The sequence below is a fragment of the Corapipo altera genome, unplaced genomic scaffold, assembly GCF_003945725.1.
Source record: "Corapipo altera isolate COAL_440 unplaced genomic scaffold, ASM394572v1 61411, whole genome shotgun sequence".
Taxonomy (NCBI): domain Eukaryota; kingdom Metazoa; phylum Chordata; class Aves; order Passeriformes; family Pipridae; genus Corapipo; species Corapipo altera.
This window is the reverse complement of record NW_020884875.1, coordinates 21893164-21908955: the sequence shown is the minus strand read 5'-3', so window position 1 is coordinate 21908955 and position 15792 is coordinate 21893164. Positions and strand designations below refer to the sequence as shown.

The following is a 15792-nucleotide window of genomic DNA, read 5'->3' as shown; positions in this document are numbered from 1 at the left end:
TTACTATGTCATGTGAATAATTACCACCAACTGTAATTTTACATCAGTTTTAGTCAACAATGAGAACTGTACTTCTAAGCTTAAATATTGTAGGTTAATATATATATAGTAATATAGTAGAATATCCACTGTCAAGGTTTTCAGAATGTCGATAAAAAAATATGTTTGCTTACATTGATCCTCTGAGTTCTCTATTCTCCTAAGAAGATTACAAACTCCATTTCTCTTCAAAATAAATCTATGGGAGACAAATGCATACACCATGATTGCATGATGTCTGATATCAGCTTTTAATATAGCAAGTCTTCCAAATGTTTCATAAAAAATTTTTGACAGCAAACTCATAAACGAGCTCTTTCCATTAATTAAAGTAAGGTAACATGAAGAACAAGTTGTATTCAACACTTGAGATTAACAAGCCATTAAGGTTTGGGTTTGGATGCTGCAGCACATGGACATCCGTATTACAGTCCAAACAAGAAACGAGCCTGTACTGCATCTCTGGCTGAGTTGGAAGGGACCCATCGGATCAGGCCATCCTGGTCCTGCACAGGACCATCCCTAAGTGTCACACCATGTGCCCAGGAGTATTGTCCGAATGCTTTTTGAACTCTGTCAGGCTTGGTGCTGTGACCACTTCCCTGGAGAGCCTATTCCAGTGCCCAACCACCCTCTGGGTGAAAAACCTTTTCCAGATGTCCAGCCTAAACTTACCCTGACTCAGCTTCATGCCATTTCCCCAAGTTCTGTCACTGGTTGGGAGAATGAAGAGATCTGTACCTGTCCCACCTCTTCCCCTCACGAGGAAGCTGTAGACTGCAATACGGTCTCCCTTCAGTCTCCTCGAGGCTCAACAGATCAAGTGACCTCAGCCGCTCCTCATACAGCTTCCCCTCCAGACCCTTCACCATCTTTGTGGCCCTTCTTTGGATGCTAAGAGCTTAATATCTTTTTCTACTCTCCAACAGCAGCACTTGCTATAATATATTAACTATAAACTGATTTTATTAATTCCAGTTGCTAATAACCTGCACTAGAAATATGAAGAGGAAAAAACACATTTCAGCTTCAATGTATAATTTTAACAGAAAATGCTGCAAAACCAGACTTATTATTTCTAAAAACTCTGAGTTTATGGGTTTGGGTTTTGTTTTGCTCTGTTCTTACAGAAAAGCAGTATATTTATACAGAATAGCTAGGTATATTTGTGATTTTTATATATATAAATATAAACATAAATTCTATATAAATTTGTGATTTTTAACATCCACCCATCAGAATTCACCTTGGTACATGTGTTCATAAAACCCCAAACACTTAATTACCATACAACAGTCATTCACACTCCTAGAGAAAATGACGCAGCTTTCTTTTCATCTCAACTGAGAAAACAGTTAAGTCTTCATTTTTAAAGTACAGACTGTGGTATAATTGTCTAAGTACCTGTTAAGGCCCATTGAATTATTGGTGACTTACACGTTAAAAACTGTAACTTTATATAAGAGAAGAAGGTCCTGACAGAGTATTTTGAGTATTCTACTCAACAAAAATCAATTGCTTGGATATAAAAAAAAATGTGGTATCATGGTATGGGAAACTAAACCTCTATTAAATTTGTCAAATTTTCACATTAAGATGTAGCTCTGAACACCATGAAACTAGTTTTTCATACCATACTTTGTTTATGCTTTATTGAAACTTATAGCAAAATCTGATAATGAACAGTAGAAAAATAAAAAAAAATTGGTACAACTAAAATTTTCTCAGAAATCTGTTTTTTCACCTCCAAAATAAAATTCACTATCTCTATCCAACAAACAATAGCTGCAGCAAAAATAAGATCTGTCTCAAAACATAATCCAAATGTCCTCTGTCAACCCACATCATTCTAAATTATATGATTTATAATAATAATTCATAATTTCTGAAATTACTCTGAAGTCACATGGGGGCAGGGGAAAATATCTAACTACTGATTTCTGGGAATGCTAATGATTTTGAAAATGCAACATTCCTCTGTTAAGATACATATCCAAAGTTTATTAGCACACAAATGGATACACTCTAAAAACATGCTAATTCAATTTCGAAAAAAACGGAGTGGCTCATAAGAGCTAAACAAGACAGTATAAGAAGTTTTTGCTTGAGGAGATAATACGTTCGAGGGGTGTTACCTATAAAACTCGTGTCATATTCTCCTCACAAACTTCTGTATACACTTAACTAACTTTATCGACGTCATTGATTTAGACTGGATATGAGGAAGAGAGTCTTTACTGTGAGGATGGTAAGGCATTGGAACGGGTTGCCCAGAGAAGTTGCGGATGCCCCATCCCTGTACGTGTTCGAGACCAGGCTGGATAGAGCTCTGAGCAACGTGGTCTAGTGGAAGGTGTCCCTGCCCACCAGGGAGGGGTATGGAACTGGATAATCTCTCAGGTCGCCTCCAACCCAAACCATTCCATGATTGAGATCACTCAAAATAAATCTAACCAGATTTATTTAATTTAAAACATGCGTAACTAGCACACCCGAGCTGCAAAGTACAAAAACTTAACAGCATTTATTTCGGCTGAATGAACCACTAGGTTTTCATTAAAGCGAACCAAAAAAATTAAAGCAAGCTAAAAACCAGAGCAGCAGCATCCCCTCGCTCCGCTAGCCCCCGAGCGGCGCTGGCTGACGCGGTGCCGGGGCAGAGCGCCGTGCTGGCAGCTCTGGAGCTTTACCTGGCACGAAGGGTTGCGGGAACAACGGCAGGACAGAGCTCCAGCAGCAGCGCCCCGGGGCCGCTCCGGGAAATGCCGTGCAACCTCCTGGTCCCGCCGGGAAGGACGCGGCGCCTTCCCAACGGCAACTTCCGGCTGCGGCGGAACATCATCATGGGGCCGTCATTGCCGCCATCCCCGACGGCAGCGAGGCTGTACCTTCCTCCCCAAAGCTGCCGGCGTCCGAGCATGTTTACAGCTGGGTAAGCAATCACAAACACGTTTTAGGGATTCTGAATTCCAGAAATATAATCTGCGTAAAGGAAATTAAAATGACATGACTAACGTGAGAGCCAGATTGAGGTGTGGATGTCCTGCAATTCGGGACAGTGCATTTTTCACCCAAATTATTGAGAGAAACAGGTGAATTATTTGGAAAGACCATGGGGCAAAAACCACAGCAGGGTGGATGAGGGAGATGGATAACGAGGTTACCACTCCCCTTCTTACACTGATTCACAAAAATTACTTTAGACATAATAGTATTGCTGCGTGCGTGTAGCTAAACAAACACCTTTCCTTATTTCCACACAGAAAAATACAACTGATATAGAGAACCATAGAATTATTTAGGTTGGAAAAGACCTCTGAGGTCAAGTCCAACCATTAGCACAGCACTACCAAGTACACCACTGCACCATGTCCCTGAGTGTCACATCTACACAACTTTTAAATACTTTCAGGGATGGGAACTCAACCGCTTCCCTGGGCACCCTGTTCCAGAGTTGGTAACTCTTTCAGTGAAGAAATTTTTCCTCATGTCCGACCAAAACCTCGCTGGAGCAACTTGAAATTGTGTCCTCTTTTTACCTCTGAGAAGAGACCAACCCCCACAACTCCCTCGCTATAACCTCCTGTCAAGTAGTTATAGAGAGCAATAAGGTCTCCCCTCAGCTCCCTTTTCTCAAGGTGGAAACAAATCAGAGCGATATGACACATGGAATTCAACATTAACTTATTTTTCAGAAAGAGCTGTTGATGTGTTTGATGTGTTTAGAAAGAGTGCTTGATGTTCAGGAAAAAAGAGAGAGGAGAACATGGTGCTTAAGTGTGGGTCTGGCCTTGGTAGAGAAAGAAGCAACTGCTTCACTTGCAGACACGACACCAACATGCTTCTTTGCAATGTGACCTAATCCACACCTACAGGAAATCAGTTGGAATGACTGTTTCAAAGTGAGAAACTCCAGATGTACAACTCCTCACAGGAAGAACTGTTTTTCACCTCTGAAGCTCATTCCTGGCTTGTAACAACTTAATGTGTATCAGGCTACTGACCTTACTCAAGCACCAGGTGGCAGGTCTGGCTGAAGCCTTACAGATTCTGTCATTCAAAATGAAACCATTTGCTAAAAAATGCTGACGTAGTCCTTGAAGTTTGTAAGAGCATTAGTGTGACATCTTACTCTCTTGCATGTACAAGGTCTGGATTACAAAATACACTTTTCCTTCTGTTCTTCAGTATTTTGTCTTCAGTCTTACATTTACTTAACATGTACAAATGCACCCAATTACATACAAAACATAACTCGTTCGAACAATTTTTTTTTTTCACTCTTTCAAAAAAACAAACTATACTTTGGTTTCTTTACCTTTAAAAATGCTTTAGTCACATTAGTGTCTTTTGAATAACACCCTACCCTACTTTTTCATGTCATCAAGTCACCTTGAGTTGCTTCCTTAATTAAGAAAAAAAGAAATATTTTCAGCTGCTCTTCACGGATTTTAATACAAGGTGCAAAGCTTCTGATTCCTGAAAAATGTCAGACTCAAAGGCTGAGGAAATTATAATATCCTCAAGAGATTCCCAAAGCATTGTTTTAAAACTAAGTTGTGAAGTTATTTAATCTGATACTCAAGAGAAATCTAACTGTATGATTAAACAGAGTAGTGACTTAACTAAGGGAATTCCTGCAGATTGTCAATTCCTGTGTAGCAAAATATTAATATACACAGTTTTTGCAGTACTCAACACTTTCTCATTTAGGAAAAAGTATAAAACTTTATGTATTGCTGAAATAAGAATGATTCAGTACAACAAAGTAAAGACGTACATATCTGCAAGTGTCTGCAAATGCAGATATGCGCCACTGTCAAACTTTTATCTTCCTCTAAACAATTCTAGATGTACAGTCCACCTTAGTCTTATTTTTTAACTAACTTTTGCCACAAGAGGTCATTCTTTTGTGCATAGGAAGAAAGGTTTTCATCTGTCTAATATATTTATGATTTTCTATTTTTTTGTGAGATCTTGTGTAACTCTCTAGGAAACTGATGTCAGGAATATAAGCTTTCCCACCTCAAAGAAAATCATACAGATGGTGTGAAGTTTTGCAGTTAACATTTATAAGTGAACATTTTGCATTTAAAGACAAGAGAGCCTAGAACAAAGCACAACTTGCTCTGTGGCAACTGCAGTGGGTGTTTTGGGCCTAACTTGATTTTCCATATCAAAGCTGAAAGTGGTAAGATGATTCTTCTCACAAGGTCTTATCTTTGTGTGTAAGTAGCACAGAGAGCAGCTGGCAGAAAATTTGCCTCTTAAAGTTGTGCATCAGGCCACACACCGAGAACTCAAGCACAAAATGGGTAGGTCTGCCCCTGTGAAACAGTATAAGGGGTAATCTTTTGTGCTACAACTCTTACAGCTTTTGACAGGTTTTGGCACCTCGTGTATGGCACAAACATACAGTACAAAGACTTGCAGGGGGCACTGTGTGGGACCATCACATAGAGTTAAAGCCACAGAGAGCTGAAAGGCTGGCTAATTTTTGATGCAGAAGAACTAGAACTAGACAGAACAGGCAGGCTGTGTGAAAGAAGCGATTGAATCTAAATTTGGATCTGAGGTCTTCCGTTTGAAGAAAGGAGCAAAAGTGTCAGTGGAGCAAAGCATCAAATGTTGGAGGTGGCTGGTGTGCTCAGCAAGGAACCATCTGACAGAAACGGGAGAGGAGTGTGCAGGGGCTGAAATGCTGGGTGAGAAGGGAGCTTAATATGGATGGGTAAGCTAGCGAGGGGAGAGTAGGTAGGGAGAGGACAAGGGGAGTAACAAAAAGTCTGAATTTATAGCAACCTAGTTAAACAAAACCAAACCAAAACATAAAACTCAACATTGAACTCACTCTAGCCACTTTTATTGGGGATAACAAGAAGTGCTTCTACAAGTACATCAGCAGTAAAAGGAGGGGCAAGGAAAACCTCCACTCTTTGTTGGACATGGGGAGGAACATAGTCACCAAAGATGAGGAAAAAGCTGAGGTACTTAACACCTTCTTTGCCTCAGTTTTCAACAGTAAGACAGGTTGTCCTCAGGACAAGTGGCCTCTGGAGCTGGTAGACAGAGACAGGAAGCCAAATTCCCCCTATAATCCAGGAGAAAACAGTTAGCGACCTGCTGAGCCACTTGGATCCTCACAAGTCTATGGGACCAGATGAGATCCATCCCAAGGTGATGAGGGAGCTGGTGGAAGAGCTCGCCAAGCCACTCTCCATCATTTACCAACAGTCCTGGCTCACTGGGAAAGTCCCAGATGATTGGAAGTTAGCAAATGTCATGCCAATCCACAAAAAGGGTTGGAAGGAGGACCCAGGAAACTACAGGCCTGTCAGCCTGACCTCAATGCCTGGCAAGGTTATGCAGCAGATCATCCTAAGTGCAATCACACAGCACCAGCCAGCACAGGCTTAGGAGGAGCAGGTCCTGTCTGACCAACCTGATCTCCTTTTATGACCAGGTGACCCACCTGGTGGATGAGGGGAAGGCTGTGGATGTGGTCTATCTGGACTTCAGCAAAGCCTTTGACACCATCTCCCATAGCATACTCCTGGAAAACCTGGCAGCCCATGGCTTGGACAGGGGCACTCTGTGCTGGGTTAGGAACTGGCTGGAGGGCTGGGCCCAGAGAGTGGTGGTGAGCAGTGCTGCATCCAGTTGGCAGCCAGTCACTAGTGGTGTCCTCCAGGGATCAGTGTTGGGCCCAGTCCTGTTTAATATCTTCATTGATGATCTGGATGAGGGGATTGAGTGTACCGTTACCAAATTTGCAGATGACACTAAGCTGGGAGGAGCGTTGATCTGCTGGAAGGCAGGAGGGCTCTGCAGAGGGACCTGGAGAGATGGTCTGATTCCAATAGGATGAGGTTCAACAAGGCCAAGTGCTGGGTCCTGCACTTTAGCCACAACAACCCCATGCAGCACTACAGGCTGGGCACAGAGTGGCTGGAGAGCAGCCAGGTAGAGAGGGACCTGGGAGTCTGGATTGAGAGGAAGCTGAACATGAGCCAGCAGTGTGCCCAGGTGGCCAAGAAGGCCAATGGCATCCTGGCCTGGATCAGGAACAGTGTGGCCAGCAGAATCAGAGAAGTGATTCTTCCCCTGTACTCAGTGCTGGTGAGGCCACACCTTCAGTACTGTGTCCAGTTCTGGGCCCCTCAGTTCAGGAAGGATATTGAGGTGCTGGAGCAGGTCCAGAGAAAAGCAATGAGGCTGGTGAAGGGACTCAAGCACAAGTCCTTTGAGAGGCTGAGGGAGCTGGGGTTGTTCAGCCTGGAGAAGAGGAGGCTCAGGGGAGACCTCATCACTCTCTGTAATTCTGTGAAAGGAGGTTGTAGCCAGGTAGGGCTTGGTCTCTTCTCCCAGGCCACCAGCAACAGGACAAGAGGGCACAGTCTTAAGCTGTGCCAGGGGAGGTTTAGGTTAGATTAGAAAGAAATTTTTTATGGAGAGAGTAATCAGGCATTGGAATGGGCTGCCCAGCGAGGTGGTGGATTCTCCATCCCTGGAGGTTTTAAGATGAGACTGGATGTGGCACTTAGTGCCATGGTCTAGTAATCACGGCAGTGTTGGATCAAGGGTTGCACTTGATGATCTCAGAGGTCTTTTCCAACCTGGCTGATTCTATGATTCTATAATAAACCAAACCAATCAACCAACCAAAGAAACAAAAACAGCAACGAAAAAACCCCTGCCAGACCCAGGAGCTAGTGCAGACTGAGTAGCAGGTAAGAACTCGGTAGACTTAAGAAACTGAGACCACGGTTTGTTGAATGCTGGGGAAGTCAAGGCATAAAGAGAAGTAGCTTTGGGGCTGGCAGCAACATGGGATGAGAAGCCCAGGAACGGGAGGGCTCAGTAAAAGAGCTCGTGCAGAGGGAGACAGGCCAAGGAACCCGCGGGGACAGTGGCACCCGCCCCCTGTGCAGAGGAGCGTGGCAATCCTTAGCCACTCCAGCCTGTGAGCGGCTGGGCAGGTCCCACTCGCCCGTGCCCGTGGTCCCACTGGATGCCTGCCCGGACAGCTCTCCCCCCTCCGCCGCGGCCCAAGGCAGCCGCGCGACTGCGCCACCACGGCTCCTCCTGCTCCTCTTCCTCGTCCCCTGCCCCGCCCCCACTGGGGTGGAACGAACCACTTCTATGGCTGAAGGGAGAAGGAGTCTCGCTCCATTCCTTCCCCCAGTCCTGCCTCGAGGCCAGCGGACGGCTGCCCTTCCTGGCTGCCCGCGTTTTTCCCAGGCGCGGAGGTGGGAGCTGAGCCGTCTGTTTTACGGCGGGGCCCGCGTCGGGTTCCTCCCGCCCGCGCGGAGCTCCCCCGCCGCCGCGTTGCAGTGTGCCGGGCGGTGCCGCCCTCAGGCGGGAGGGGGGGCGTGACCGTGTTTCCCGCGGCGGGCGGCGGGCCGGGAGCCAAGGCGGTGGACAGCGGGAGCGACCTGGTGAGGCGGCGGGAGGGAGGGAAGGCAGAAAGGAAGGTTGGAGGGAGGGATGGATGGGTTGATGGGTGGATGGAGAGAGGGAGGGAGGGCAGGCGGACGGTCAAGAGTTCCTCATACGCCCCCCGCGCTGCGCTCCCGCGCCATCGTGCCCCTGGGGGCGGGTGGCCGGCCGGGCCTGGGGGGGGATGCGGGAGGGCGGGCGCTCCGGGCGGCGGGGCCTTGCCCGCGTGGCGCCTCGGGGGTCTCCCGGCGGGGGCGAGGGGCGGGCGCGGCGCGGTAGCTCCGGCCGGGGCCGTTCGGCCTTGCAGACGTGCCCTCGCGTGTTGCCCTTGTGCCCGCCCCCCCGCTCCTGTGTGTTTATCCCGGCAGCGAGGGGCACCTCGGGCGGCCGGCAGAGCCTCGACGGGTGTTCGAGGCGCAGAGCTCTTCCTTGGCCCGCTCGCCTGGCGGTAACAGGGCGGCACGTCGGTGAGAAAACATGAGCCGAGATTTCAAACCTGGAGACCTGATCTTTGCCAAGATGAAAGGTTATCCGCATTGGCCGGCCAGGGTAAGACTCCCCCTTGTCGCCCTCCTCCGTTCTGTTCGGGATGCTCTCGCACACCTGTGCGGGACAGGGCCTCCAGCCTCCCTCCTCTGAGGGAGGGCACGGCCGTACTCCCGAGAGTGGAAGCGGCTTCTCAGTCACACCGCAGGCCCCTAACAAGTACTACTGCGAACAAGTAGCCCTGTTCAGTAGTGATTAGTTGTCCTAATTTGTAACTCGGCTTTCGGGAATGAAGACCCTTCTGTGGTAGTGTGATGCTGGAGCCGTGCAGGCCCCTAACTGTGCAAAAATACTGTTCCCAAATAACTGCTCTTTGCCTAAAGGAAAATACGAAGTTCTGACAGTGTTAGTCCTAAGTCAGCTGTTTCTACCATGCGTCCTGTTAAATAGGCTAAGCTTATGTAGTAGCTTGTCCAGTCCTTTTTTAGGCTTTCCTTGCTCCCGTGGAAGAGGCATGCCAGGTTCTCGGACTGCTGTGGGTCATTTGATGGCTGTGGAAATGTAGCTAAAACAGTATTTAGCTAAGATGCTGACTTAGGAGTTGTTTGGGGTTTTTTTAAAGTTTATTACCCTTTTGGTAGTACTTGAACTTCAGCAAGTTATCAAGTCAGCATAAGGGTGGGAAGTCTTTCTGTTGCTTTTGCTTAAGGAAGGGAGGTACATGTATGGAATTGAGTTGTGCTTTTTACCTGTAGCACATCATATCTCTCCCTTTAAAAGAAGTAGTCATATGAAGAGTGTTGCTGTAAATTAGAAGTGTTGTCATTTTCAATTGTTGCTAATACTGTTTTTGATTCTGCTGTATTTTTTTAACATACATCTAAAAAGAGCTCTCAAGACCTACTTTACTTGTCTGTAAAGAAGCTTTTTTATTCCTGTTTAATGCTTAATGCTTTTACTTGTTTCCCCCAGACAGTTCTTAACTGTTACTTGACTTGAATTATGGTCTGTGTTTTCCTTAGGTGGATGAAGTTCCTGATGGAGCAGTAAAACCTCCTATGAATAAAATGCCTATTTTCTTTTTTGGCACCCATGAGACGTAAGTCCTTTATATTTGGGGGTCGTATTTTTTTCATTCTAAAATGCTGTGACAAGAAGTTATCATCTTCTCTGAATGTAATGTATTTTTAACTATTGTATTAATTAGCAGACCAGCTCTTCCTAAATTAATCTCTTTTGTCAAGATATGCTTCTCTAACATTTGCTTAAACTGTTCAGGTGAACAGTAGACCATAAGCGTACCGTGTACACTTTGTTAATCAGAAGGAAAAAAATCATGCGCACAGTGGTATGACTGATGGGTTTTTTCCTTTTTCAGTAATGAGTTTTAATTATAGTCCTATATATCCTCAAAATGCTCAATAATATATTCTCAAAGTGAAATAAGGCTCAGAACGGCGAAGTAGTCAAAATTTGAGAAACAGACAGATGATCATGTATTGGGGTTGGTTTTGTTGTGGTTTTTTTTTTTTCTAGAGAGGTTTTGGATTGTGGGTGTTGTTATTTTTTATGAGATGTATAGAGAAAAATGAGGAAGTGCAGTTAGCTTTACACCTGTCAGCAGGCAAAATACTGATCTTTGGGGACTCTCAGCAATGCTGGCATTTGCTTTGAGGGACTGTATGTCTTCCACTGCTGAATTTGACTGTTAATATGCTGTGATTTATGCAGTTCTGTCTTTTTGAAAGGTGTTGTATTACTTTGCAGCATGACTGGTTGTGTTAGTGTAGATCTTTAACATCAGGTTCAGTGCTCCATTTGTTGAGTTGTTTTAAAAAAATCCCAAACTAAAACCTGTACTGGTGTGTTTTTAATTCTTCTGTTTTTCTTAATAAAATGGCAGGTCAGAGATAAAAGTTGTGTATACAAGTACTCCATTTCTTGCGTTTTGTGGCAAAACCTTGCTTTTTTCTCTTCATTTTATTAAATCTATTGAAATTGCCTTTATTTGGTAGTTTGCATCTATCTTTTAGTAAGCCACGCTTAGACAAGATACACTGCCCTGTTGAATTAAAGAATAATCACCCCTTACTCTCTTGACATCACTTGTTACTTTGTTCTTTTTTTTAAGAAGAGATTTTTCTGATGAAAAATATTTCTGTATGCTTGGCCCATATGGTTTTGTTTTTTAAGCGGTCTCATCTTTCAATAGATCTTTTGATGACTTTAATGTTTTTAGTTTGGTTGTGTTTTGTGTGTATGTGTGGTTTTGTGAGTAAAGAGGGGTTCCTGGAATTTGATTCAAGGTAACGAGGTTTGTCTTGTCCATTTTTTTAATTACCATTTTAAACAATGTGGCAAGTTGCATTTTTTCTTAGATTTTTTTTTTTTGGCCACTGAAATGTGATACTGCTTTGATTCTGCTCCTGTGTCGTTCTGTATTGAACTGAGGCTTTGTGCAGTTGTAAGTTTAGGAATACAGGTTGAATATAAGGGAGACAGAACTCCTTATCTAAAGCTTTAAAAATATCTTTGCAAATTTTGTGAGGCATCATCGCCAACTTCAGATTTAGCTTAGGCTCCTGAGAGATGTGTGAGTTTGGAAGGTTTGGTGACTAGGGGTTTTTTTTGTAGTTTATGTGAGTAAATTTGAAATGTCTAGTCCTCACTCATTGATATGGTTACAAAATAAAGTTTTACTGCGATTGTTTTTTGTTAGGCTGTGGGTTCCAGTTTGCTGCATTTCAGAGATCCATAGAATAAAGAGAAACTTCTTGCCTTCATTTCATACATATAGCAATGTACAGGGTGTTCCATGACCCAGCTGTCTCCTGGTGTTTGTTAAGCATGTTGCTTACCTAGTGCTCTGTAAAGTGGTAGCAGGTGAAACTCTTATGCTTCTTTTTTTCACTTACTGCTTACAGCAGATACCTGCAAGTAACAATAGGAAGGAGCAGATCAGGTAAAATTGGAGAATGATATTCCATGTTTTGTTTAGGTTTGTAGTTGTAAATAGTGACTTAGTGATCCATCAGGAATTACGTCGAGTTAACAATTTTCTGTACTTTTTCATGAGAAATAAAGTAAATTTGGTAAACTTGTTCTCTGCTGTGCTTCTCACAGTTAAATCTCACACACCTGTGCAAAGTTAGACACTGTACCTCCAGCATGTTAGTAGGCTGTACATATACAGTTCGGCTTACTGTAAGTAGTGGCAACTCTGAAAATCCACAAAATTAGTTTGACTGTGCTAAAAAGTGGGTAGTTACAACACCAAAACGGAACTGTGGGGAAAAAGGAAAACAGGACTGGTTTGGGAGTAATTCTTACTTGACTTTTAGGAATAATATTAATTCAGTTTTGCAGATTACTGCAAACAGGTATAATCTTGTACTTTTTTCTTTGTTTTCTCATAATTTTTTCAAAAAACCCCAACTTTTTTACTCCTTGGGGAGAGTAATAAAATAAACAGTATTTTAATAAAAGCTTCATTTGAATATGTTGTGCCAGTAAACACATCAGTGCAAATTTTATTTGGTCACAGACAGAAGGTCACACTGAACTCTAGTTTCTGGAGCCTGTGTATTAGGATAATCTCTCTTCATTCAATTTTCTTGTTTCTTTTTCTTTTTTGGTATATGGGGATTTAACTACAGCAACCCAGAGAGCCTTGTGACCTTTTCACAGCAGCTGGTTTCAGATGTTTTTCAATGTCTGATCAATATGGGTAGAGGCTTACAGACTTTGGAAAAAGGACAGGGAAGAAGGGAGGCAGTGTTTTTCCAGTTTTTCGCCCTCCCGGTTTCTCTTTGTCTTCCTCCCCATCTTTTTTAGTCTGGGTAAATAGGCTTTGCAGGTGCACATTTCCCACACTGGTTGAATTGTCTCTGTCTTTTGCCAAGAGGTAGGTGATTTGCAGTCTGTTCTGACAGTGGCTTACTTAATACCTTGTGCACATGTGTTTACTGTTGGATTGAAAATGCTTAAGCTTTCTATGAGATGTTCTTTTTTTTTTCTCCTTTGTTTAGTAGGGTGTAAGTCTCAAGTAGCTCCTTTTTTTAAGGATGATGAAGGAAATAGTGGAGTGGAGCTTAAAAGTACTTAATTAACTCTTCCGATACTTTAGAAAGCAAATACCTGCGACTTTTCAAATAGTTGGATCTCATATATTTGCGATCAGACAAAGCTATATCTAGGCAAAGAGTGAAATTCAGAAGGTACCACTGAAGTGTGGTCTTTTTCTGGTAGCAGCATATGGATTGCTATGGTGAAATCCTTTCTTCAAAAGGTCATGAAAGGAGAGCAGGAATTAAATAGTCTCTGTTCTTCAGCATGAACCAGAAAATTGGTTCTCGGTAACATGGTATCTTGTTTTCTGAAGTCTAACTCTGGGAAGCTGGTAGTGGATACTGTGACTATCATATGAGAAAAGCTAATAGGTAAAATGATTCGTTAGCTTACAATAGGGATAGCGCTGTGCAGGAGTCTGTCTTTGTCTGAAAGATACCCAGGGGAGCACCAAGACCTCTACTACAAGAGTATATTACGTAAAATAGTTTTCATGTTTACTTCATGAAGGAAATGGCGAGTGGAGAAGCTTAAAATAAGAAACGTCTTAAAGTTTTTATTATTTAACTTTCATAAATCAAGTTATGAGGTCCTGTTACCCTCTAGAAAACTACTGAATTAATGCTGAATTGCATAGCATTCTTGAAAAGATGTGGCCAGTCAGTGTATTCCGGTGGTGTTTTTTCATGTCCCAAACCATATTCTTAAGCTTTAAATTTTAACTTATTTTTAATATAATAATTTTTAAATGTTGAAACCATTTCATCTCCTTTAGCTTGTGCTCTTGCTTTTCATTGTCCAGATTCAAGGATTCTTTATTCCTCGCACTTAAGCCTGATTTTTTTTTTCTCCTAAGGAAGCAATTGCTCTTTCTGGTTTTTTGTAAGCTAAATGGTTTTTAATTGGTCTGGTTCACAGTAGATGGTTGACCTGTCAGCTGCAATCTTAAGATGCAGCATTGACCACTTCTCACTCAGGCACTCAACACTCTGGGAAGGAGGGAAGTCTATATGTGTGTGGTGGCGGTAAGGGAAACCTTGGGCTGTTGAAAGTGAAAGTTTAAAAAACTAAGGATGTTTATGTAGCAGAATAGTTGTTACAGTAGTAATGAATTTAATATCTTAATAACATTTGGTTGATACTTCTTTGAAAAGACTAACCACTGAAAATGTGAATTTTGTTCTTTCTCTCCTTAAGGGCATTTTTGGGACCAAAGGACATATTCCCTTACTCAGAAAATAAAGATAAATATGGCAAACCAAATAAAAGAAAGGGTTTTAATGAAGGGTTGTGGGAAATTGACAATAATCCCAAAGTGAAATTCTCTCATCAGCAGGTAAGTTATACAGAGGCTGCAAATTTTTGTTGCTTTTGTGGGAAGGGGAGAAAGGCAATAAGTGCTTTCCTGCTGTAGGGTTATAAATTATTGCTCTTATTTAGCTGCAGGTTAGGCAAATTTTCATCTATTTTAAAATTTTTAATTTTTTTTAAGTTGGTGTCTAGTATTGATAGCATAAAGAGATGGGGTTTGTTCAGATGGAGATATCTGCTTAGCATAGTAAGCTCATGAGAGACCATGTTGACAGTTTTGGAGCACAGGGCTAAAAGTTTAACACTTTTTACAGTGCACATCAGGTTTTACTTTTAACCATGTACGTAAACGTGCTTACAACTATATGTATTCCTGAGATACTTATTTTTGGAACTGTGCTTGAAAAGCAGTGTTTTTTGAAATCTTGGTCACTTTACTTGTCTCTGTATTCTAAAACCAAGTACCTTTCTCCACAAGTATCCTTGTAAGATTTCAGTACATCCTTTCTTATTGTGCAGTATTTTCATTCTAGCAGTTGGAAGCAGTGTGATGTCTGCTTTTTGCCCCCTGTCACATGACTTCATTCAATTTTTGTCCATCAGTAGTTCCTCATTTCTTACCTCTTGGTAAGTCTTCCAAGCTTAGACTGAGCTGTGCAATGCTACCCATAAAAAGACCCAAATTTGATCTGAAGACAAAGAAATTGCCTTGCTAATTTTGTCTTTGCCTACCTTCTCTGAACGTTCTGTGAGCTCTTAGTTTTGTTATGCACACTGGATGTACACTGACCCTGATCACATACTGGGTCTTCCAGGCAATTCTGCAGTAATAAGAAAAAGAATTATCTTTTATTTGCTGCACTTACACATGCCAGGTTGGCATTCCAGCAGCAATTAATTGCTGCTTCATAAGATATCCCAAGTTACTGTGTTTCTAGTTTGAAGGAGAACATGGATAAAGATTAAGGAGTTTCTGAAATATTGTTGAGAGCTGATGTATTCCAGATGTACATGTTTTTTGCTTCAGGATATGGGGAGATGCTAATCCCCTCATGACAGTGAGAAGGACTGTAATAATAAGGGACAGATTCTTTCTGCTACCTGTAGCAGTTTGAGCCACATTAGAAATCTAAAATCCAATTTTCAGGCTCCCCCACCCCTTCCCACAATTTATACTAACACCGGAGAGAAACTTTCAGGCCTCACAAACACTCACTTCAGAGTTGGAGGACCGCAGGGCTCCCCTCTCCCCCCTCAGAGGGGGGAAAAAAGGAGCCCAGCCACCCCCTGGCCTTCTCCACCTACACGCAGCAGACACCAACAGCAAAACTGCCAACAGCTTCCAGGGCTGTGATATATGATTTTGAGCAGAAGCGAACAACATGGGCAGTGATTGGCTCTCCAGGGAACACTGTCCTGGCACCCAATCACCTCTGAGCCCCCCCCCCC

At 43.0% G+C, this 15792-nt stretch overlaps 2 protein-coding genes across 7 annotated transcripts in view; one reads left to right on the top strand and one right to left on the bottom strand.

The window, feature by feature from the left end:
* CCDC171 (coiled-coil domain containing 171) overlaps positions 1-2841 on the bottom strand; it is a 143935-nt gene extending 141094 nt beyond the window's left edge. Inside the window, exons 1-2 of one of the 2 annotated variants that reach the window (XM_027634420.1) lie at positions 2730-2841; positions 174-238 (exon numbers count right to left, since the gene is read on the bottom strand). The gene's annotated coding sequence lies outside the window, so the exon portion shown is untranslated. The remainder of the gene's footprint in view (positions 1-173; positions 239-2729) is intronic. The other variant, XM_027634421.1, reaches the window with a different exon arrangement.
* Positions 2842-8186: 5345 nt separating this feature from the next.
* Positions 8187-15792, top strand: part of PSIP1 (PC4 and SFRS1 interacting protein 1) — a 35301-nt gene continuing 27695 nt past the window's right edge. The window contains exons 1-4 of one of the 5 annotated variants that reach the window (XM_027634424.1): positions 8187-8288; positions 8847-9027; positions 9987-10063; positions 14230-14368. In XM_027634424.1, the coding sequence (XP_027490225.1) occupies positions 8956-9027; positions 9987-10063; positions 14230-14368 (288 nt within the window). In that variant the 5' untranslated portion in view covers positions 8187-8288; positions 8847-8955. Of the gene's footprint in view, positions 8289-8392; positions 8478-8846; positions 9028-9986; positions 10064-14229; positions 14369-15792 lie in introns of those variants that run through there. The other 4 variants (XM_027634423.1, XM_027634425.1, XM_027634426.1 and 1 more) reach the window with 4 other exon arrangements.